This window comes from Leptonychotes weddellii, chromosome 4 (assembly GCF_054177405.1).
Source record: "Leptonychotes weddellii isolate Sample4059 chromosome 4, ASM5417740v2, whole genome shotgun sequence".
Taxonomy (NCBI): Eukaryota; Metazoa; Chordata; class Mammalia; order Carnivora; family Phocidae; genus Leptonychotes; species Leptonychotes weddellii.
In genome coordinates, this window is record NC_138372.1 from 56,173,107 (window position 1) to 56,198,412 (window position 25,306).

General features: G+C 35.1%; 1 protein-coding gene across 1 annotated transcript in view; it reads right to left on the minus strand.

Annotated features, from left to right (window-relative positions):
- Positions 1-25,306, minus strand: part of LRRIQ3 (leucine rich repeats and IQ motif containing 3) — a 161,392-nt gene that overhangs the window by 110,479 nt on the left and 25,607 nt on the right. The window contains exon 4 of the mRNA XM_081817086.1: positions 485-618. Within this exon, the coding sequence (XP_081673212.1) occupies positions 485-618 (134 nt within the window). The remainder of the gene's footprint in view (positions 1-484; positions 619-25,306) is intronic.

Consider the following 25,306-nt stretch of genomic DNA (forward strand, 5'->3'; position numbering starts at 1 on the left):
TGATGCCACCGGCTTTGCTTTTCTTTTTCAACATTCCTCTGGCTATGCGGGGTCTTTTCTGGTTCCATACAAATTTTAGGATTATTTGTTCCATTTCTTTGAAAAAAGTGGATGGTAATTTGATGGGGATACAGCTTATATTTCTATTACATCCCATTATATGAGAGAAATTCAATGTTTTCACTGATATTTTTAAGTTTAATAAAAGAAAATTATCTGCATTAAACAATGATTAATAAGAACTTTATTGATTAGCTATTTATATGGTGAATTTAAAATAAAAAATAAAAGCATTGATTTAAATTATGCTAAATATTATCATATTGCCATAGAGTATGTGGTATTTTCCCTAAAACTAGTTTAAATAGTCTATAAAATACCATTTTGATAGAGAATACAAAAATGTATATTATTGGAAATTTGCCTTATCACCAATTTTCTTATCTATTTTTAATATTCAAATAGTAAAGAAAAGAAAACATACCTCATGTTTTTCCGAACTAAGAAACCACGTATCCATCTTTGAACTATCAAAACTGGTGAATTATGAGCCAGAATTTCATTAATTTTTGAAATAATATGCTTAATATTATTAATTTCATCATCATAGGTTGATCCCTGTATAAAGAAAATATATTTAATATTTATATTTCATGAAAGTATTTCCTAGGAACATTTTAAAATTGCTAGTCTAATAATATAAACTATTAAAATGTTCACAAGTGTCTTGTAGGCATAATAGTTAAATAATAAATACATTTTCATATCTATTTCATTAGATTATAATATCAAGAATTAGTAGCACAAAATAATTTCAATTTTCTACACAAAATGCAAGACCCATGATGATAAATTTCTTCATTCTAGATTCTTTTCCCAATCTGATACCATAAATATAAAACTTTGACCATAATCATGTTGATCTTTAAAAGGTGGTGGCATGAATAGGTACCCAATGAAACTCTAAAAGTATTCTGTGGTTTCCCATAGGAAACTGACATATGTTGGATTCACAGAATAATTTACAGTAGTTCAAAATTTTGTTGCAGCTTAACTACAATGTTGGACACTTTTATTAGGATACAGCTCATTCCCATGGAGAAAAATATTCTATAGTGCCTTTAAAGAAATTATCTCTAAGATCTATTCCTGCAAAATTTTAGATTTGGGATTATAGACTCCTTACATCCCACTGATCATTTGACTGGTTAGAAATAAAGCTACTTTACTTATGTTTTGAATGTAAGGATTATACATTAAAAACCTAAAATTTATATTGTTTGTAAGGCACCCACCCTGAAAATTACCAACTCCATCACTTCATGTCCCTTTTCGGCCTATACCCTCAATCAGCTATGTACTGCCAGGAAAAAAAAAAAAAATCACAAAGCCTTGCAAATTAGTGCTACTTTAGATTTATATTTACAAACATTCATTGCTAATTAGCAAATGCTTTACTTGGCCCTGGCTTGCTTCCATTTCCAACAGGAGCTATTGCAAGTGTTCAGTACTGTTCTCAATACTCTTTAAGCCTTTTCCCTAGAACTCCCTAAACATCTCTTCACAGAGCAAACAGGGTCATAAAGTCTGAACTCGATCAAACAACTCTCCTCCAATCCCTAAATTGAACTATATTCCCATTTAACTATATTCCTATCTATTCTGAGTAGAAATGCCTTCTATTCAATCTTTTTTTTTTTTTTTAAGATTTTATCTATTTGACAGAGAGAGAGACAGTGACAGAGGGAACACAAGCAGGGGGAGTGGGAGAGGGAAAAGCAGGCTTCCTGCCCAGCAGGGAGCCCCATGTGGGGCTTGATCCCAGGACCCTAGGACCATGACCCGAGCTGAACGCAGGCGCCCAACGACTGAGCTACCCAGGTGCCCCTCTATTCAATCTTAAAACAAGAAATATTTCCCTTCCTGTCCAAGAAAGGCACTCCACTGCTGTTAAGTCCCATCTCTCTCTGTTTCACTATTATCTTCTACTGTCACTATCCCTTTACTCATTAATATAATGTAGCCTTTACCATCTTTAAAATGCACCCATATAAACAATCACACTTATCGCAACCCTCCATCCTTTGTATTTAACTTTCATTAAGAGCCTAAATTATTGAGATAGAATTCCATATTTGCTGTCCCTACCTTCTCCTTTCCTATATCTCAATCTACCGGACTTTACCCCTACCAAAGTGTCTGATAATTTTACATTGGATATTCCTCCTTCAAATACTTCCCTTGGCTTCCATAAACCACTCCTCCTAGTTTTCCTGTAACTCCTGTTTCCTTCTGGTCTTTTTAAATACCTATTCATACCCTGCCTAATGTTACAATGAAAGGATTCTATTTGTCTCTTCTCAATTTGAACACACTCTCCAGATGATTGTACCTAATTCATAGCTTCAATATTTACCTATGTGCTGATGATTCCCAGATTTCTAGCTTTAGGCCTGAACTCTCTCTGTTGAGCTAAAGAACAATATGATCAAACTGATACCCAGTTAAATTCAGCTTTCCCAAACATGAATCTTCCTTCTTAAACTGTTTTCTCATATGCTCTTAGTAAATGGTACTAGTGCCCATAGTTACTTAACTCAGAAGTCCTGGAACCATCCTAAGCTCTTTTATCCTACGCTTCTTTATACCCAAATGTTGCTAGATCCTGTATATTCAATATCCCAATATCTGTCTGACTTCTCCATTTTCTTCTAATCTCTGCCATTGCTTTATTGCATGTCTTTATCACTTTCTTAACTTGCTAAAAATGTCCTGATATCTGATATAATCCCCATTCCCCCCACTTCCTTTGAATCATAATATGCACTATTGCTAGAGTGAACTTTCCAAAATGCAAATCTGATCATATGGCATCCCTACTTCATATATTTCATGGACACATCACTCAAAGATCAATTGCACATTTCTTGACTTGGAACATAAAATTCTTGATCTAGTCCCTTTTTACCTCAATCTCATCTCCCTTCGCCCTACATAAGCTACTTTCCACAATGGCAATATCCAGCCACTTATACCCCTGAAAATTGCCTGATAATCAAACCTCAATGCTTTTTACAGATACCATTCCAGTTTCTTGACTGCTTTTCTCAATTATTTATCTCACTATCTTAGTCTTTTGGAGATTCAACTCTTTCCTCCAAGAAGCCTTTCTTGACATTAATTTGAGTTCAATATCCTATAATATTATCCTTTGCAGCACTCATTTGTCATACTTGACAATCCTGAGTTTTACCTGAGACCTTTGATCCTAGAAAACAGGAAGGGTTAAGAAATCTCCTCACCCCTTCATTTCAGAAAATGGTATACTCCAAAGAAGCACCCTTCCTCCATATTACTTATATTACCCATCGATGCCCCTCTAGTTTACCTATGACAAGGACCTGACACAGACTCTCTAAATTCCCATTGGCCTTTTAATGATTAAACTGCTTTGTCCCCACTGATCAATCGGAGCAAAATGCTTGTTAACCAAATTTTGGTTAAGATCCTCTCCTTCCCCTAGGCCCCTGAACTTTGGCCCTGAGCCACCATATAACTCCTTTAATGGTCCCTCCTGAGATAGGCAACTCCCAAGATAAAACATTCCCTGATCTATGGTCAGATCATGCCACTCCGCTTCATCCTACTTACCCACACCAGTTCTTTCCAGTCTTATTTACTCTTCCCAAGGAAAAAAACCCTTTTTTGACTAACCTTAATGATGTTTGAAGATTGCTGATCAACTAGAGCATCCCCCCTATTGCAATGGCCCTTTTCCCTCCCTTGCAATAATCCTTTTGAATAAAGTCTCTCCTAAGTCTTCATTTGTCTTTTATTTGACAAGTTTATGCTATGACACAATTATTGGTCTATCTTTCCCACTTGCAACATAAACTCACTAAGTTTAACAAATCTTTCTTTATCCTACATCTCTAGGACTAAGTAAACTACAGGTCTGTAACTGGCATTCAATTATTAGTTGACTATTAAATCACTAAGTAATGGTAACTTATACATTGTGATATTTGGTCTCCAAGTTTGATTTGGCATTGTCAACCTATTTTTATAATTCAACTCTTACTTGGCTGCAGTAACATCATACTCCTAATTTTTCTACCTTTTAAATTTTTATTTCTCAGTCTGTTCTGCTGGTTCCTTTTCTTTTTCAAAATATTTAACTATTTAAATATTGGTATAATTTAGGCTTTTTTCTTTTTCATCTCTGCTAATTCTCCTCAAATGATCACCTTCTTTGCTACATCTTACTATCTCATATATGCTGATAATCCACACAATTCTATCTCCTATTAGGAATTATCTCTTAAATTACAAATCTATAAAATAAAATTCCAATTCTATTTCTCTACTTACCTGTCAAAAACTGAAATAATTAAAGCACTTGGGTGGCATAGTCAGTTAAGCATCTGACTCTTGGTTTCAGCTCAGGTCATGATCTCAGGGTTGTGAGATTGAGCCCTGCAGTCCAGCTCCATGCTCAGTGCAGAGTCAGCTTAAGGCTTTCTCTCCCTCTGCCCCTCCCTTTCATGCTCTCTCTAAAATAAATAAATAAATCTTATAAAAAGGAGGGGGGGCACCTGGTTGACTCAGTCTGTTGAGGCTCTGACTCTTGGTTTTGGCTCAGGTCCTGACCTCAGTGTTGAAATCCAGCCCCGCACTGGGCTCTGCACTCAGCATGGAGTCAGCTTGAGATTCTCTCTTTCCCTCTCCCTTTGCCCTTCACCTTGCTCTCACTCTCAAAATAAATAATAAAATCTTAAAAAAAATTGAATTATCTCACCCATTTGAAAATATCCCCAATCTATATCCCATACTGTATTACATATGTAGTCACTAACACTATTCTTCACCTTGTCATCTAAGTAATAAATTCACATTCCTTTCCCTCTTCCCTTTACCATCCAATAAATTCACTGATTTCTATCAAACAAATATCTCTTCAATCTGTTCCCTATAAACTATACCCTCTACCTTACAAATCAGTTATAAACTGGGCCTAACCCTAATTTCTTTATATTTAATTTCCCTCCACTCCAAAATTACAGAATATATGATGATTTTTCCAGTATGAAAATTGGATCATGCTAAATTGTTAAATATTTCCCCAAGATCTTACAAGATAAAGCCTTGTCTCCCTAGTATCACACATAATATCCTTTGCCATAATAATCCTATTTTTGTCTCCAGCATCATTTGACATGCCCAACCATGTATTCTAAACTATAACACTAAATTACTTCTTGTCAGTTGATTATGCCAAGCTCTAGCACTACCTCTGTGCCTTTGCAAAAGCTTTTCACTCTGCCTCACATGCTGTACAGTTGCCAACACCTCAATTTGCCTAATGATTTATATTAAAAAATCTCATCTGAAGTATACTTTGTTTTTTCCTTCTATGACCAGAAAGGTGAACTTCAAAGATTTTTAAAGAAAACATATGTAGTTCTTTCACAGGGATTTTGCTCCATACTAAGATCCATGACATTTGAAAAGAAATTATTCCTTTGGTTATTATTTCTCCTTAATTTGCTTTATTTTCTCTACTAATTCCTATTCATGTATACTAGATATCCTGGAACTCACCTCCATGTTTTATATTTTTTTCTCATCATTTTCATGTATATATTCTCAATTTGTTAAAGCCATTCTGTCAATGGCCAGCCTTCTCATATTGTGTTTTCTATTACGTTTTCAACTACTCTGGTTAAGTTATGTGGCTGAGACTAAGGTCCTTTCTGAAGTTCCTGATTGCCCTATCACAGAGGAGTCCTGCCTCATACCAGTGTGCTTATTCATTGTTACCCTGCCTGTACTAGGGTTTGTTTAAAAAGAAAACCACAGACACAAGATAATCACTTATGCCAGGGCAAGTCACCGAACTGGGGCTTAATACCTAATCTAGAGTTTCAACCTCCACCAGAAATGTAGACTTAACCAGTCAGGAATTTTCTGGTCAGCACCAATGAGGTAATCTGTCACATGGGCCTTCTCTTCCAGAGAAAGATGAGGTACTACCTAATAAGATCCCCTGCCTGCTCTTCCACCTATGGAAAGGTGAACTTGCCTGGAACAATCCTTTCTTTCTTTTTGCTAATAACTTCTTCGCCCTATCCTACTTCCTATAAAAACTTTCCATTTTGTACAACTCCTCCTTGGAGCTCCTGTCTACCTGCTAAATTGGATGCTAACTGATTCAAGAGTCACTTAATAAAGCCAATTAGATCTTCGAATATAGTCAGTTGAATTTTGCTTTTTAACAAGCCTTTCCATGAAATTTATTCTGTGACTTGTAACAATGGTCCTATCTGCCACTGTTCCACTATTACCCTTGACAAATAAAAGGACCTGCAGAATCTCCTCTCCTTCATGTTGTTTGCTTATACATATCAGGAATAATAGCATAAAGCTAGGCAGAGCTAGTTTCTGCCTTTGACTCAGTCCCATCTTCACTGTATCCGAAAAACAATCTTCACTATGATTAAAAGTACTTTTATGAAATAATCTTTTATTTAAATGTTATCCTTTATTGATTTCCAGAATAGATGTGATTTCCTTTAATCCTTATGTTTCTTTGTTCATCACACTTGGGCTCATGGTGTATGTGTGTGTGTGTTCAGGATAGCAAAATATGCCATCCCAAAATATCATTGTAAGAGTCCAAGACGTGCCTCCCCAAAATGTACCCCAGTGGTATATGGATTATTTTGAGTAGTAGGCACTTAAAAAACAGCAAAGTCAGGGAGAGGCTTATGCCAGACTTCCCATATGTAACCTAAAACCAGATCCTTCACAAGCCATTCAACTGCCATAAATCCACTCCCCAGGAGTTTCAACAACAAGGGAGATAGAGTTTTATCACAAAAGAGGAGGTTAGGAGATAAGAGTAGGAGAGGGTACCGCATCCAGATCTTTCTCACAAACTCCCATCATTCTTCTAAGGACCCATTTATCTTTTCTAAAAATCATTTCTTTTCTTGTAAGAGGTCTACATCCTCCCTCCCTTTTCCCGATTATTGCTACTTAAACATGAATTCTAAGCTAACTCAAGGAGTTACTCATTTTTCCCCTGGCTATCTCCCATGTATAAATGAGATAAATGTTAGTAAACTTCTGTTTGTTTTTCTCTTGTTAATTTGCATTTTATTACAAAGGTCTCAGCCAAGAATTCAAGATAGTAGGAGGTTTTCCTCCCCTATAGTAGCTTGGGACCACGGAGGTTGAGTGCATAGATAAGAAGTGAGGGAAGAATACAAAAGGGAATTTAGATGACTAGGCTTAAAAGTGGTCCTGGTCAGGCTAACCCATAATCTGGTGATGGGTATTAAAGAGGGCACATTCTGCATGGACCAGTATTAAAGAGGGCACATTCTGCATGGAGCACTGGGTGTTATATGCAAATAATGAATCATGGAACACTACATCAAAAACTAATGATGTAATGTATGGTGATTAACATAACATAAAAAAAAAAAAAGTGGTCCTGGTCAAGTGCTATAGTTGTCACCAGCAGAGAACCATTAAGCTCATATTGCAGTTTACACCAATGAGTCCCGCTTACTGCCAAAGCATGAATAATCCCTTCTCTTTAAAGAGAGAAATAGAACAATCATCAGCTGTGGGCAAGTTTAGTGTCCTTGCCAGAGAACAAGTAACCTCTAGACAATAGGCTTTCTGATGTCCTAAAACAATTATCTTGTAAAATGCCCATAAAGATATCACTGCAAACTTGTACAAATGCCAGAAACCATTTGATATCTGATGACAAATGGATGTATCCTATTTGTAAGGGAAAGTAATGCATTTCCTCCACTAGAGGAGTGATGACTGGAGAAAAACTGCCTGGGTTTAAATCCTAGTTCTACCACTTACTAGCTATTTGATCTAGGGTAAGTAACCTATCTCTCCCCTGTTCATCATCTGTAAAATAGAGATAACAATGGTACTACCTCACTGGGTTGTAAACGAATATTTGTAAAGCACTTAGAATAGAGGCTCACACATTTCAAGCATCTAAACAATGTTATCTGCCAACAGTTTTATAGTCATACTTAAAATGATATATAGTTTTAGAGTTTACAAAACATTTCTATATACCTTATTTGATGCACAAAAAATTAGTCTAAAGGAATTTACTAAGCAATTTATCCAGACTAACACAATGCAAAATTATGAAATCAATAAATTAACTATGAAAGATAATTAGTCTAATATTTTCAATCCAATAAAGGGAATTAAAGTATTACAGTAAAAGTGTGGCAAAGAACAACATATGCTTACACATAAAAAAATTTCAACAATCAAGAAAATAGATGGTACAAGAGTGAAATATCTATACTCTACAGCTTGCTATTGTAACTCTGAGATGAAAATGTGGCTATTGCTAACCCTGGTATAAACCGTAATGAAGCATTTCAAAAGAATAGTAAGGACTTTCATAATATGACTCAGATGGAAGAGAGTACTTTGTGTTCTAACAAGAAGAGTAGTTTAGAAAACAAATTCTGAAATTATATTCTATTCAAAATGTACATAATTATGTAAAAAAGATCCCCAATTATTTTGATATTCTAAATACCTTCATACTTAAATTTGTTTTTTATCCTATTATAATGTTTTTATTTCTTCTATACATGTATCTGGTTGATAGGTCTATCTTTTTCTATTCCATTTGTGATTTTTCCCATCAGAATTTCCTAATTTGGCACATACTTCCCAACATATTTGAAAAATGTAAATTGTACTAATCCTGTAAGTATTTATTTCAAATAAAGCAAACCCACACAGTTTTTACCTTTTTATTCCATCAGAAAGCACATTAATGATATACTCACTTTAATATTCAGATAAAACAGTAGAAATCTATGTGAAACTCCCTAAAATAAGATTTTGTATTATTTTAAATCAGTATTCCTTAGGATTACTTGGCAAACATTTTGGGAACACTCTACAGTCTATTTTCAAGTTTAAAAAAATTCACCTGAGTCAAGTACCATTAAATGACTTAAAATAAAATTTAGAATCATACTAATAGAATAGTACAGAAATTTCAGGAAAGAAGAAAAGCAAATACAAGATAAAAATACCCTACTCAAATTTCTATGACTCAAATTAACTGTTATCATTTTAAAAATATTCATTTTCAAATACTTTCCCAACTCTGTAACTTTCTTTTCATTAACTGGACAGGGTCTTTTACAGAGAGAGAAAAATTTTTAATTTTGATGAAGTTCAGTTTATCATTTTTTTTTCCTTTTAAAGATTATGCTTTTGGTGTCAGGCCTAAGAATTTTTTTCCTACCCCTACATCCCCCAAATCTTTTTCTTTCTAAAAGTTTTACAGTTTTAAGTCGTACATTTAACTCCCTGATCCATTTTGAGTTAATTTTTGTATGGGGTGTGAAACTTAGGTTGAGCCTCATTTGTGTGTGAGGGTGTATGGATACCCAATTACTCCAGCAACATTTATGGAAAAGGTTATATATTTTCTCCATCACATTACTTTAACCTTTGTCAAAATTCAATTGAAGATATTGTGTGAACGTATTTTTAGGTTTTCTGACTTGTTCCATTGATCTATGCCTCACCAATACCACATAGTCTTGATTACTGTAGCCATATAAATATCAAAATCAGGTAAACGGATTCCTATCACTTTACTGTTTTTTCAAAGTTGTTTTAATCATTCGAATTCCTTTACCTTTTCATAAAAAGTTTAGAGTGCTCTTGTTTATACCTACAGAAAATTCTACAATATTTTGATAGGAATTGCATTAACCCTGTATATCAATTTGGGGAGAACTGAAATACTATGCTGAATATTCTAATTCATGAATATGCTATGTCTTTCCAATTATTTAGATCTTTGATTTTTTTATCAGCATTTTATAGTATTCAACATACAAGTTCTATACAAGTATTGTTGGACATACCTAAGTATTTCATCTTTTTGATTGATTATAAATGATAGTTCATTAATTTTGGTGTCCATGGGTAGTATATAGAAATGTGATTGATTTTTGCATGTTTACCTAACATACTGTGGCCTTACTAAGCTCACTTTTTACTTCTAAGAGATTTTTTTGGTGGATTCTTTGGGATTACCTACATAGGTCATCATTTCATCTGCAAATAGTTTTATTTCTTCTTTTTTATCTGTATGTCTTTTATTTCTTTTTTTCATCTTACTGCACTAGCTAGACTTTCCAGAATTATGTTGACATGAGAAGAGATGGTGGGCACCCTTGCTTCATTCCCTCTCTTGGGGAGAAAATATTCAGTCTTTCACCATTAAGCCTAATGTTTTAACTGTTAGGTTTTATTTGATGTTCTTTGTAAACAAGCGGAAGTTCTCTATACCTATTTTTCTGAGGTGTTTTGTTTTGTTTTGTTTTGATCATGAATAGATGTTGAACTTGGCCAAATACTTTTTCTCCATTAAGTGATAGATATTTGATATATTTTTTCTTTAGTCTTTTGATATGATAAAATGCATTAATTGATTTTCAAATATTGAGAGAGCCTTGTATCCCTGGAATAAGCACCATTTGCTCATGGTATACTGTTACTTTCATATACTGCTGAATTCTATTTGTTAACATTTTGTTAAAGATTTTTATGCTTATATTCATGAGGGTTACTGGTCTGTTCTCTTTTTTGGTACTGTCTTTGGTTTTGGTATCAAGGTACTATTAACTTTATAAAATGGTGAAGTGTTCCTTTTTATTTTCTAGAAGAAACAAAATTTTTTACATGTTTGGGAGAATTCTTTAATGCAACTATCTGGGACTGGACATTTCTTTTTTTGAGTTTAAAGTTATAAACTCAATTTCCTTCATAAAGGACTATTCAAAATTATCTATTTCATATTGGATGAGTTTTGTTGTTGTTGTTTTTGCATGAAATGGTCCATTCATCTAAACTGTTAAGTTTATGTGTAGTGTTTTTGTAGTATTCTCTTCTTTTGATGTCTACAAGGTCTGTAGTGATATCCCTTGTTTTGCTCCTGACATTGGTAATTTGCATCTTCTCTCTTTTCTTCTCCATCAGTCTTGCTAGAGGTTTGTCGATTTTATTGATCTTTTCGAAGAATGAGATCTATGTTTTACTAATTTTCTCATTTTTTGTTTTTCATTTCACTGACATCTGCTCCTATCTTTATCATTTCCTTCTTTCTGCTTATTTGGGTTTATTTTGCTCTGTTTTTCTAGGTTCTTGAGAGGGGAATCTCAGACTGTTGATTTGAGGATTTTCCTCTGTTCCTATATATGCATTTAATACTAAAAATTTCCCTCTCAGCATTGCTTTAGCTGTGTCCCACAGATTTTGGTAGCTTGTATTTTTATTTTAATTAATTTTTTCACTTGATACATCTTCGATCTATGGATTTATTAGAAGTGTATTGCTTAGTTTTCAAGTGTATGGGGATTTTCCTCTTATTTTTCTGTAGTCAGAGAACACATCCTATATAATTCAAATTATTTTAAATTTGTTGAGGTTTGTCCTATGAAACAGGAAATGACCTACATGATTGAACATTTGAAAAGAATGTCTATTCTGCTGTTGCTGGTGGAATGTTCTATAAATGTCAGTTAGATTTTGTTGGTTGATAGGGTTATAGAGTTTTTTCAATATATAGTAGTTGTAATTATTGAGAGGAATTTTGATGTCTCCAAATATAATCATATATTTATCTATTTCTCATTTCAGTTTTATCAATTTTTGCTTCACATATTTTGTAGTTCTATTGTTTGGTGCATTCACATTTAAGATTACTATGTCTTCTTAGTGGTTTGAACCTTTTATTATTATATGTTCCTCCCTGCCTCTGAAAATTTTCTTTACTCTGAAGTTTACTTTATCTGATGTTAAGATAGCCAATCAGTCCTGTTTTCCTTTGATTAGTTTTGGTATGATAAATCTTTGTCCATCCTTTTATTTTCAACATGCTTATATCATTGTATTTGAAGTTTCATGTAGACAACATACACTTGAGTCATATTTTTAATCCCCTTGGCCAATATCTTTCAATTGGTACATTTGGGCCATTTAAGTTTATTTTTTTTTTTTTTTAAAGGTTTTATTTATTTATTTGAGACAGAGAGAATGAGAGAGACAGAGAGCACATGAGAGGGGGGAGGGTCAGAGGGAGAAGCAGGCTCCCCGCCGAGCAGGGAGCCCGATGCGGGACTCGATCCAGGGACTCCAGGATCATGACCTGAGCCGAAGGCAGTCGCTTAACCAACTGAGCCACCCAGGCGCCCCCATTTAAGTTTAATATAAATTTTAATGTAATTACTGATAAAATAGGACTTAAGTCTGCCATTTTATATTATGTTTTCTGTTTGTTTTCTCTGCTTTTCATCTGTTTTCTTATTCTTACTTTCCTACTAAAGAATTTGAGAACTCCATTTATATTTATCTATAGTGTTTTTTGTGCATTCTTTTTAGAACTCTCTTATACACACACACACTCATAATCAAAAGATGTCACCAATTTACTTACTCAAATTAAGTGTAGAAGCCTTACCTTTATTTACAGCTCTTTTTAAGAATTTTCTTAAGTATTTCTTATACATATATTTAGAATATCAGTGTTATGACTTATCAGATATATTATTTGCCAATATTTTCTCCAATTTTGTCAGTTGCCTTTCATTTTGTCGATAGTTTCCTTTGCTGTGCAGAAGCTATTTAGTTTAGGTCTGTTAATATTTGCTTTATATATTTAAGTGCTTCTATGCCAAATGCATATTTACAAATGCATATCCTCTTGTTGGACTGACCCCTTTATCATTGTAATAACCTTCTTTGTCTCTTATTACAGCCTTTGACTTAAAGTTTATTTTGTGTAAGTATAGCTACCCCTGCTTTCTTTGGGTTTCTATTTACATGGAATATCTGTTTCCATTTGCCTGGAATATCTGTTCTTTTTATTTTTCAGCATATTTTCTCTGTTGTTCACATTAATTGATTTCTATTATTCTATCTTCCCTTTTCCATCACTCTTTAATCTTCTCCCTCTATTCTGCTGTTAAGTTCATCCACTGAGCTTTTTTATTTTGGTTATTGTATTTTTGATTTCTCAAATTACCATGTTTATTTTTATCTATTACATTGTTGAAGCTTTCTATTTGTCTGTTTCAAGTATTTTTATAATTGATCATTGAAGCATTTTAATGATTGCTGCTTAAAAAATTTATCAGAAAATTTTAAACAATGCAAACATCTCAGGATTAGCATCTATTGACTGTCTCTTTTCATTCAGTTTAAGATCTTCCTACTTCTTTGTATGTTGAGTGACTACTGATTGAAACATAGACATTTTTGTATTATGTTCTAAAACTTCTAATCTCATTTAAACCTTGCTTTAGCTGGCTTTCTCTGATATTGCTCCAGCAGGGGAAATGGAGGTCACTATCTTCTTACTCCCAGGGGGAGGTAGAAGTCCAGATTCACCACCATTCAAGCCTCTATTAATCTCCAACTGGGGGTGGGCTTCTCATTAGTTCTGCGTAGAAGTGGGAGTTTTCACTTTCATGTGGTCTTCATTGACATGGCTATGAGGGTGGCCTTCTGAAATAGTGAAAGTCCTGATCTTAGGCTTCCTGTGACACCATCCCAATGGGTATTGGGTTGCCTCATTAAAGCTTCATGAGGATGGAAAGTCCAGGCTCTCCACTCAGCCTCTGCTGGCATGGGTGGAAGTGGAACCAAATGTTTTCTATGGTTTCGACTGGAGTAGAGTGGTTATTATCTGAAAGTTAACTGTCTTAATAGCCTGAATCTTTCTTGGTTGTTTAGCTGGAGAGAGTAGGCATTTTGGTATTTTGTTCGTTTGGTTGCATCCTTTGGCTTTTAGGTTACTAACTTCTTTAGCTTTAATTTTAGGATATATGTAAAAAACAGTTTACAAACAAAAACAGCAAAACAGGGAATTCATTCACCACTGTGTCATTGCTCAGATTCTAATTGTCCTAGCCAGTCAGCCTCCGCTCTTCACCATTCAGTCTTTTAATGTTTGTTTCATATATAATGTCCAAGGAATTTATATAAGATATAATATATACAGGCATACCTTGTTTTATTATACTTTGTTTTATTGCACTTTACAAATACTGCATTTTTTTTTTAACAAATTAAAGATTGTGGTAACCTTGCAATAAGCAAGTGTATTGGCGTCATTTTTCCCACACCACATTTTGGTAATTCTCACCAGATTTCAAACTTTTTCATTATTATATTTGTTATGGTGATCTGTGATCAATGATTACAACTCACTGTAAACTCAGATGATGGTTAGCATTTTTTAGCAGTAATGTATTTCATTAAGGTTTCATATACTTTTTTATGCATAATAGTAAAGTATTATTACACATTTAACAGATTACAGTATAAACTTCTATATGCACTGGAAAACAAAAGAAATTTGACTTGCTTTAGTGTATTTGCTTTATTGCATTGGTCTGACATGAAAACTGCAATATCTCCAAGGTATGCCTATAGTATTATGTAATGCATTATATCATAAATAATAACTATATAACACATATAATGTCCAAGGAATTGAATTATACTTTGCAAGAGAAACACATGTACTCTATCTTGCTAGAAGTGGAAGCCTATATGCTTATTTTTATTTATTTTTATTTTTTATTATGTTATGTTAATCACCATACATTACATCATTAGTTTTTGATGTAGTGTTCCATGATTCATTGTTTGCGTATAACACCCTGTGCTCCATTCAATACATGCCCTCTTTAATACCCATCACCAGGCTAACCCATCCCCCTACACCCCTCCCCTGTAGAACCCTCAGTTTGTTATATGCTTATTTTTTAACAAAATAGTTTATTGAGATAAATGTTCTCCCTGTACTGTAATTATTTTCTGTTTAGTCTTAAATTTCCAAAAATATTCATATGTTTTTGTATAATACCATTTTGTATATTAATGTTCAAAAACTTTCTTTATTGTAGCTATTTTTTCCATCAATTGAAAAGTTCCTATTTATGCCATTTAATGTTTTCTGTGATAAATTCTACATTAAGACTAATGTTAAGTCTTTTGCTTTATTCTACTTAATATATATTTGCTTAGCTTTTCATTTTACTTTCTCTGTATTACCTTAATTTTGGGACTTGTCTTGCGAATAGCCATCTTGATTTTGTATTTACACTTATAATAAATTTATAATTATTTATATTTACTTATAATTATATCACATTCATAAATGTAAATATATAGAAATTTTTACAAATATAGTTTTGACACTATTTTATAATTTTTGTATGTCATATAGGCTATATTTTCTTTATCTTTTTTATTTTAAAAAAGCAAAAATATAAATTTTACAAACATATAATCTGCCTTATCTATTAAGTCAACCATAAATTCACTTTCAAATATCTACTCGGTTGTTATATTTATGCATTTTTATTTTTCTTTTGATACTTACCTTGGAATTAAGAAAAAAGTGGATACTAAACGTTTGATCTAAAAATATCTACCTTGGGGGAGGAGCTAAGATAGTGGAATAGCAGGAAGAACCTAGGCTTGCCTCTCCCTCAAACACAGCTAGATAAATATCAAATCATTCTGTATACACAAGAAATCTATTGAGCACTGACCGAACAAACTGCACAACAACAGGGAGAGAAGAGGCCACAATATGGAAGGTAGGAGGTACAGAGACGTGGTTTGGGGGGAGAAAGGGAATGTGGATGCTGTGGAGGGGAGGGAGTCCTGTCACAGAGAGATGCAAGAGAGAGAGAGAGAGGAGTGCACAGGGAATCACACAAGGAAAACACTTTCCCAAAGCCATTGATGGGAACAAGAGGGGCTGATTTTCATGAGTTTTTACAAAGAGCAGGTCTCAAAGACTGGAGTTTTAGAGGTCTGTGGCATAGTCAGTGTGGAGCCCTGACGGCACTGCAGTGCTCCTGTGGAGAAGGAGGGCAGATAGCCTGGGGGCAGACTGTGCAATCTGAGCATCCCCTGGGACACACTGGGAGAGAGAGCACCCCTTCTTGGAGTGCATCTGAGGGAGGTGGCATTGCTCCTCCGGGGACAAAGGAGCCAGCAGGTGCCATTTCCCTTGCCTGCACCTCAGCATATGCACAGAGATACCTGCTGCGGGTGGCTAACCTGGACACTGGCTCTTTGCTGTGCTTTACTCCAAACTCCATGCCCATGCACTTTGGTGGGACTGCCCTTCTGGGACAAACCTGCATCAGTCCCAGAGTAACAAGACCCTTCCCCAGAGGACCAGCACAGGTCCCCACCAAGCCAGGTCCCTAAAGTTTGGAGTTTTAAAACTCAGCTGGCCTGGCTGGGATGGAGCCCAAAGTGCGCTGTGATGCTGGGCGGGCAGGCAGCCAGGACACAGACAGGGTGAAGGCAGCAATCTGAGGGACATCTGGGATGCAAGAGGGGAGACTGTCTGCTCTTCTGGGAAGGCTACCTGGAGAGCAGGTATAACCTCCCCTCCACGGGGATTAAGAAGCTGGCTGGCCCCATTTCCCTCACCCCGCTCTTCAGCATAAACTAATTTCAGTAAGCAACATGGTGCCAACACTGGTAGCCTAAACTCCTTTACAGCAAACCCCACCCCCTTGTGCTCTACTGGTGCTGCATTTCTTGGACAGGTGTGCTTGAAAACCAGAGCAACGGGCCCATCCTCCAGAAGACCAGCACAACCCACCCCCCTTTCCTTCCCCCCACCACCGCACACACCACATCTACTAACCAGAGTTCTGCAAAGCTTCAGCTCTAGTGGAAATAGCATCAGGTCTCTTTTAACAAGAAGAAGAGAGCACACCTAGTTAAAACTCACCACACTCTGGTCAAGGTCCAAACGCTCCCCACTTCAGCCAAGAGGAAACTCTGCAGAGGACTGACCTGAGGGAAAGAGCAGCCACAAAACAGCAGCAGAGTGCACACTGCATATACCAGAGACGCTTCCTGAAGCATCAGGCCCTGGACATATATGACCTCTTCTGCATAAAGCCATTACTCTCAGGAGCATGAAACATAACAGGCTTTCCTAACATACAGAAGAAGACAGAGATCTAGACAAAATATCAAGATGAAGCAATTCATCCCAAAAGAAAGAACAAGAAAAAGTCAAGACCCAGGATCTAATCCAAACAGATATAAGTAAAATGCCTGATCCAGAATCATAAGGATACTAGCTGGGCTTAAGAAAAGCATAGAAGACACCAGGGAGTCCCATACTGCAGAGATAAAAGACCTAAAAACTAGTCAGGTTGAAATTAACACACACACACACACACACACACACACACACACACTGTAACTGAGATGCAAAACAACTGGATGTAATGACTACAAGGATGGAAGAAGCAAAGAATAAATAAGTGATACAGAAGATAAAATTATGGAAACTAATCAAGATGAAGGAAGAGGTAAGAAAAATATTGGATCACAAATGTAGACTAAGGGAACACAATGACGCCATAAAGCATAATAACATTTGTATCATAGGAGTCCCAGAAGAAGAAGAGGGAGAAAACAGAGCAGAAGGTTTATTTGAAGAAATTATAGCTAAAATTTTCCTCACCTTGGGGAAGGAAACAGATCCAAATTAAGGAGGCACAGAGAACTCCCATCAAAATCAACAAAAGCAGGCCAACACCAAGACATATCATATCTAAATTTGCAAAATATAAAGAAAAAATCCTAAAAGCAGCAAGACAAAAGAAGTCCCTAACTTACAAAGGAAGACCAATAAGGTTAGCAGCAGATCTCTCCACAGAAACTTGGCAGGCCAAAAGAAAGTACCATGATATATTCAACATACTGAATGGGAAAATTCTACAGCCAAGAATACTCTATCCAGCAAGGCTATTATTCATTCAGAATAGAAGGAGAGATGAAGAGTTTCCCAGACAATAAAAATTAAAGGAGTTCATGACCATTAAACGAGCCCTGCAAGAAATATTAAAGGGGATGCTTTGAGTAGGAAAGACAAAAAGTGACAAAGACTACAAAGGAATAGAGAAAATCTCCAGAAACAACAACAACAACAAGAAGTAATAAAATGGCACAAAATTCATATCTATCAATAATTACTCTGAATGTAAATGGACTAAATGCTCCAGTAAAAAGACACAGGGTATCAGAATGGACAGAAAAACAAAGCCCATCTATATGCTGTTTACAAGAGACTCACTTTAGACCTAAGACACCTGTAAGGTTTTTTTTTTTTTCTTTTCTTTTTCCACCTGCAGATTGAAAGTGAGGGGATGGAGAAATAGTTACCATGCAAATGAATGTTAAAAGAAAGCCGGAGGGTGCCTGGGTGGCTCAGTCAGTTAAGCATCTGCCTTTGGCTCAGGTCATGATCCCAGAGACCCAGGATCAAGTCCTGCATTGGGCTCCCCGCTCAGCAGGGAGTCTGCTTCTCCCTCAGACCCTGCCCCTCTCGTGCTCTCCTTCTTTCACTCTCTCTCAAATAAATAATTAAAATCTTAAAAAAAAAAAAAAAGAAAGCTGGAGTTGCAATACTTATATCAGACAAACTAGATTTTAAACCAAAGACTGTAATAAGACATAAAGAAGGGCACTACATCATAATAAAGCAGTCTATCCAACAAGAACATCTAACAGTTGTAAATATTTATGCCCCCAACTTGGGAGCATCCAAAAATATAAATCAATAAATAACAAACAAAAAGGAACTCATTGATAATAATACAATACTAGTAGGGGACATTAACACCCCACTTATAGCAAGAGACACATCATCTAAGCAGAAAATCAACAAGGAAGCAATGGCTTTGAATGTCACACTGGACCAGATGGATTTCATGGATACATTCAGAACATTTCATCCTTTATAAAGCAGCAGAATACACAGTCTTTTCAAGTGCACATAGTTACATTCTCCAGAACAGATCAGATACTAGGTCACAAATTAGGCCTCAACAAGTACAAAGGGATTGAGATCACATCATGCATATTTTCCAATCACAACACTATGAAACTTAAAGTCAATCACAAGAAAAAATTTGGAAAGGCCACAAATACATGGACACTAAAGAACATCCTACTAAAGAATGAATGGGTCAACGAAGAAATTAAAAAAGAACTTTAAAAATACATGGAAACAAATGAAAATGAAAAACCTTTGAGATGCAGCAAAAGTGGTCATAAGAGGGAAGTATATAGCAAGACAGGTCTAACTCAAAAAGCAAGAAAAAATCTCAAATCTGCAACCTAACCTTACACCTAAAAGGAGCTAGAAAAATAACAAATGAAGCCTAAAGCCAGCAGAAGGGAAACAAGAAACATTAGCACAGAAATAACTAATACAGAAACAAACAAACAAACAAAAGTATTATACACATTGATGAAACCAGGAGCTGGTTCTTCAAAAGAATTAATAAAATTGATAAATCTTTAGTCAAGTTTATCAAAAAGAAAAGAAAAAGGACATGAATAAATAAAAGTACTAATGAAAGAGAAGAAATCAAAACCACATTGCAGAAATACAAATTATAAGAGAATATTATGAAAAATTATATGCCAACAAATTGGACAACCTGGAAGAAAGGGATAAATTCCTACAAACATATAAACTAGCAAAACTGAAACAGAAAAAAATAGAAAACTTGAACAGACTGATAACCAGCAAAGAAATTGAATCAGTAATCAAAAATCTCCCAACAAACTATGGTTCAGGGCTGAATGGCTTCCCAGGGGAATTCTACCAAACATTTAAAGAAGCGTTAATACCTATTCTTCTCAAACTATTCCAAAAAAAAAAAAAAAATAGAAATGGAAGGAAAACTTCCAAACTTATTCTACGAGTTACCATTATCATTATCTTGATTCATTATCCTGATTCCAAATTCAGACAAAGACCCTACTAAAAAAGAGAACTATAGGCCAGTATCTCTGATGAACATGGATGCAAAAATTCTCAACAAAATACTAGCAAACCGAATCCAACGGAACATTAAAAGAGTCATTCACCATGATCAAGTAGGATTTATTCCTGGATTGCAAGGGGTGGCTCAATATTCACAAACAATCAACCTGATATACCACAATAAATGAAAGGATAAGAACCATATGATCCTCTCAACAGATGCAGAAAAAGCATTTGACAAAGCACAGCACCGATTCTTGACAAAAACCCTCAATAAAGTAGGAATAGAGGGAACAAACCTCAATATCATAAAGGCCACATGTGAAAAACCCACAGCTAATATCATCCACAATGGGGAAAAACTGAAAGCTTTTCCTCTATGGTCAGGAACAAGACACAGATGTCCACTCTGACCACTGTTATTTAACAGAGTACTGGAAGTCCTAGCCTCAGCAATCAGATAACAAAAAGAAATAAAAGTCATCCAAATCTGCAAGGAAGAAGTCAAATTTTCACCATATTCAGACAACACGGTACTCTATGTAGAAAACCCAAAAGACTCCACTAAAAAATTGCTAGAACTGATACACAAATTCAATAAAGTTGCAGGATACAAGTCAATGTACAGTAATCTGTTGCATTTCTCTACACCAATAATGAAGCAGCACAAAGATAAATCAAGGAATCCCATTTACAATTGCACCAAAACCATAAAATACCTAGGACTATACTAACCAAAGAAGCAAAAGATCTGTACACTGAAAACTATAAAACACTTATGAAAGAAATTGAAGATGACCCCAGAAAATGGAAAAACATTTCATGCTAATGGATTGGAAGAACAAGTATTGTTAAAATGTCTACACTACCCAAAGTAATCTACACATTTCATGCAATCCCTATCAAAATACCAACATTTCTCACAGAGCTAGAACAACAATCCTAAAGTTTGTATGTAACCATAAAAGACCCCAAATAGCCAAAGCAATCTGGAAAAAGAAAAGCAAAGTTGGAGACATCACAATTCTGGACTACAAGTTATATTACAAAGTTGTAGTGATCAAGACACTATGGTACTGGCACAAAAACAGACACATTGATCAATGGAACAGAATAGAAAATCCCAGTAATGGACCCACAACTGTATAGTCGACTAATCTTCAACAAAGCAGGAAAGAACATCCAAAGGAAAAAAAATACAGTCTCTTCAACAAATGGGTGCTGTGCTTCACCACAGACTCCAGGCACCCAGGCAGGTGTACACAGCCAAATCCCCTGCTGTTGAATTGTCACTCAATGGTGCCCAGAGGGCCTTTGTCCATGAAGAGGCAATATACCCTTTTCCAAATATACTCCAGGAAGGGGAACAGTCTCTCTCAGTGCAACCCAGGGGATCCCCACACCACAGCATCTTGCATGAACCCCACAGGCCATTTATTCTCCCTCTCTCCCTGAAAAGGGCTCCCTCTCCTCTGCGGCACCTGCCTTTTCTCTCCCCCGGTTCAAATCTCCGTATCTCCCGTCTGCCACATTCTCTCCCTTGAAATGTGCAGATTGTTTTCTTAATCCTCAAATCAATTTCCTAGTTGTTCAAAATGATTTGATGTTGATCTAGCTGTGTTCAAGGGACGAGGTAAGTCAGGGTTCCCCTACTACTCCGCCATCTTAACTCCTCTGCCACAGTTTTCATAGTATTCTTATACTCAATAATAAGTACAAAAAATGTTCTGAAATATATATTTCAAACATTACTAAATAAATTTATATACTCATAGATTGTCATTTATTCAAGCATTTACTGTTATAAATAAAACCTTTTAATAATCAAAGAATACCCAAAATAATATTGCTTATAGCAGAAATAATGAATAAAAATTTATCAGTAAACTGAAAAACTATTATTTAAATAGATTTATTTAAATCTCTACCACAAAATTCTTCCATCATTAGGTGTACCTATAGCTCTTTAAAGCATACTCCATTTGTGATGCATTCATGTTTTTTACACAATGGTTTTTTTCTTCAATCATTCTATTTGACATTTTTAATTTTTCTTTTAAATTAATTTCCCTCAGCTTAAAAATATACTGAAGTTAGTATCATCTCACTTTTTAAAAAAATCTCCCATTAATCCTATTTCTGGCAGCTAAGGCATTATCTTTCCTCTGTCCAAAATTTTCTCAGAAAAGTTTCTATACTTGGTAATTATATATTAACCCATTGCAATTCTGTATCCATTCCTGAAAGTTACTAAAATCCCAAAGATGCAACATCTCTTCAACAGAAGTTTTCAAAATAGTTTTGTTTCCATGATAATTTTTCTTGACCTTTAAAAACATCCTTCATTTTTTTAATCATTCTTTTAAACTAAGTGATAATAAGCCATCTCTCTGTTTTTCCTCCTACCTCCTGGAATTAATTCTCTGTTATCTTCATTGGTCCCACTGCTTTGTATCCATAAAATGAAACTGCCCGAAGGCTTTGTTCTTAGCTCTCATACTGATCCCTATACTTTCTTGTGAGTTTGGCTTTAACCATACCCTCAAACCACTCACTACTGAATTTACATCTTAGACCTAGAACATTATTTCTGAATTTTAGTTCTTCATTTTTTTTTTTAAGATTCTATTTATTTATTTGACAGAGAGAGAGAGCGAGAGCAGGAACAGAAGCAGGGGGAGTGGGAGAGGGAGAAGCAGGCTTCCCGCCGAGCAGGGAGCCCGATGTGGGACTCGATCCCAGGACCCTGGGACCATGACCTGAGCCGAAGGCAGACGCTTAATGACTGAGCCACCCAGGTGCCCATAGTTCTTCATTTTCAATGCCTGGTTGATATCTATATATCAATATACTACCTCAAATAAACATGACCAAACTTAACATTCTACCACAACTCTTCAAATGATGCCATGTTTGTAAACTAAGTTACTTTTTGCCCCAGTTACCGAAGTTCAAAATACCAACATTTTCTCACTAATTCTTTTTTCATATTCATATTATTCATATTTCATCAGTTAAAAAAATCCTGTCAAATCGTTACACTGTCTGTCCTTTGATATACAATGTTGACTGTAGGACTGTGAAACCAACACAGACTTGAAATCCCAGCTTCATGACTGACTATATGTCTGATACCGGATAAAATCTTAAATTTTACTATATTTCATTTTTTTCTGTGAAATAATATCTTTCCACACCAAAGAATATGATGAAGAATAAATATTCTTCAGAAAGTCCTTCCCTATCTAGCCCAAGCCTTCATCCCTTTTGTCCCATGTTACTACTTTATTTTCTTTTATTTAGAAATTAACACGATCTGACATTCTATGCTGGTTTGGTTTTGTTTTGTTTTTTCTGCTTACATGTTTATTCCCTGTGCCTTCCCACTGAACTTTATGAGAGCAGAACCTTTGTTGGTATCATTTACCACTGAGTCCAGAATAATCTCGTTCACATATTAGGTGATCAATACATATTTGGTAAAGGAATGAAGGAATAAAATATATAAAATGCCTATCACAATGACTCTTACTGAGTGTCTGTCCTCTAAACTCGGTCTTCTTTCTTCTTTGCCACTATTGTCTGCCTGTATCAACTCTAGTCACACCATTTCTGCCCTACAGTAATTGATCTTTCTGCTCTCATCTGTCTCCTAACCCCCATTAATCTCCTCGCAAAACACTGGATTAATTTCCTTTAAAAAACTTTGTCAATTTTTTTCATAGAGCACCAACTATGGTAGAACCACTCTATTTTCCTCCTCAAATAACTACAATAGATCTTCATTGCATTCATTAAGATGTCTAAACTCCAAGGTTCTTTTCATAGCCCCGCTAACTTCCTATTCATTGCTTAAATGAACATCAGTCATTTTGATTGTCCTTAAAAAAAGTCATGTTAAAAAAATAAAGTGAAGTATGTTCCTACATTTGCTTATACCATAATACCCAACTAGAATACATAAATGAAATTCTTCTTTTAGGGCCCAGGTTAAGATACCCAGAATTAAATACTGCCTCATTTTCTATTTCTCTAGAATTTTTAAGTATTATTTCAAAATCATTAATATACTCACGTTTTATAAATAATTGTATGCAGTTATAAAGTTTTCTAACTTTCTAATCTCCATGCATAATCACTGTTCATTGTTTAGATATACTTTCAAATGTAATCACTATTCAACTGATTTTCCATTCTTCATCAATTGTCAATGCATAGATAGATAGATACATTTAGATATACTTAGAACATATGTTCTGCAACATACTTTTTTATTTCCTATGTACTTGTACTTTTCTAACACCTGCAGAGCCCATCTCTTTTAAATTTTACATAATTTATCTGCCCTAATACTCATGTCATGAAGCATTTTTTAAAAAATTTTTATCTATCCATTTAAGTATTTTGTAACCTACAACTAGATATTGTTTCTCAATCACTTCTTTCAGCATGTTAAAAAAATCAGGATATAATGATGACTTCAACATGCCATGTCACCAAATTAAGAATTTAATATTTTTATCCACTTCCACTAATATTCCAAATTGTCCTTTAAGGCAAAAAAAAAAAAAAAAAACTACTTCCCAATGGACTAACTCAAATATGGAAAACCTGAAAAAAATTAGAGATCCATGATCTATTAAAAAAACAAGTATTTTTAATCAACAAAATCTTCAAGAACTAAAAAATGAAAATAGCAAGGTGGAAGAATATAAGATTAAATTAAAATATCAATTGTATTTCTATATATTAGTAACAAACAATCCAAAAATGAATTTAAGAAAATAATTCCATTCACAATATCAAAGCAAATAAAATACATAGAAATAAATTTATTTTATTTTATTATGTTAGTCACCATACATCATTAGTGTTTTTTTTAAGATTTTATTTATTTATTTGACAGACAGAGAGAGAGCACAAGCAGGGGGAGGAAGAAGCAGGCTTCCCGCTGAGCAGGGAGCCCAATGTGGGACTCGATCCCAGGACACTGGGATCATGACCTGAAGGCAGACGTTTAACCATCTGAGCCACCCAGGCACCCACATCATTAGTTTTCGATGTAGTGATCCATGATTCATTGTTTTCATGTAACACCCAGTGCTCCATGCAGTACATGCCCTCCTTAATACCCATCACCGGGCTAACCCATACCCCCACCCCCCTCCCTTCTAAAACCCTCAGTTTGTTTCTCAGAGTCCACAGTCTCTCATGGTTCATCTCTCCCTCCGATTTCCCCCCCTTCATTTTTCCCTTCCTTCTCCTAATGTCCTCCATGCTATTCCTTATGTTCCACAAATAAGTGAAACCATATGATAATTGACTTTCTCTGCTTGACTTCTTTCACTTAGCATAATCTCCTCCAGTCCAATCCATGTTGATGTGAAAGTTGGG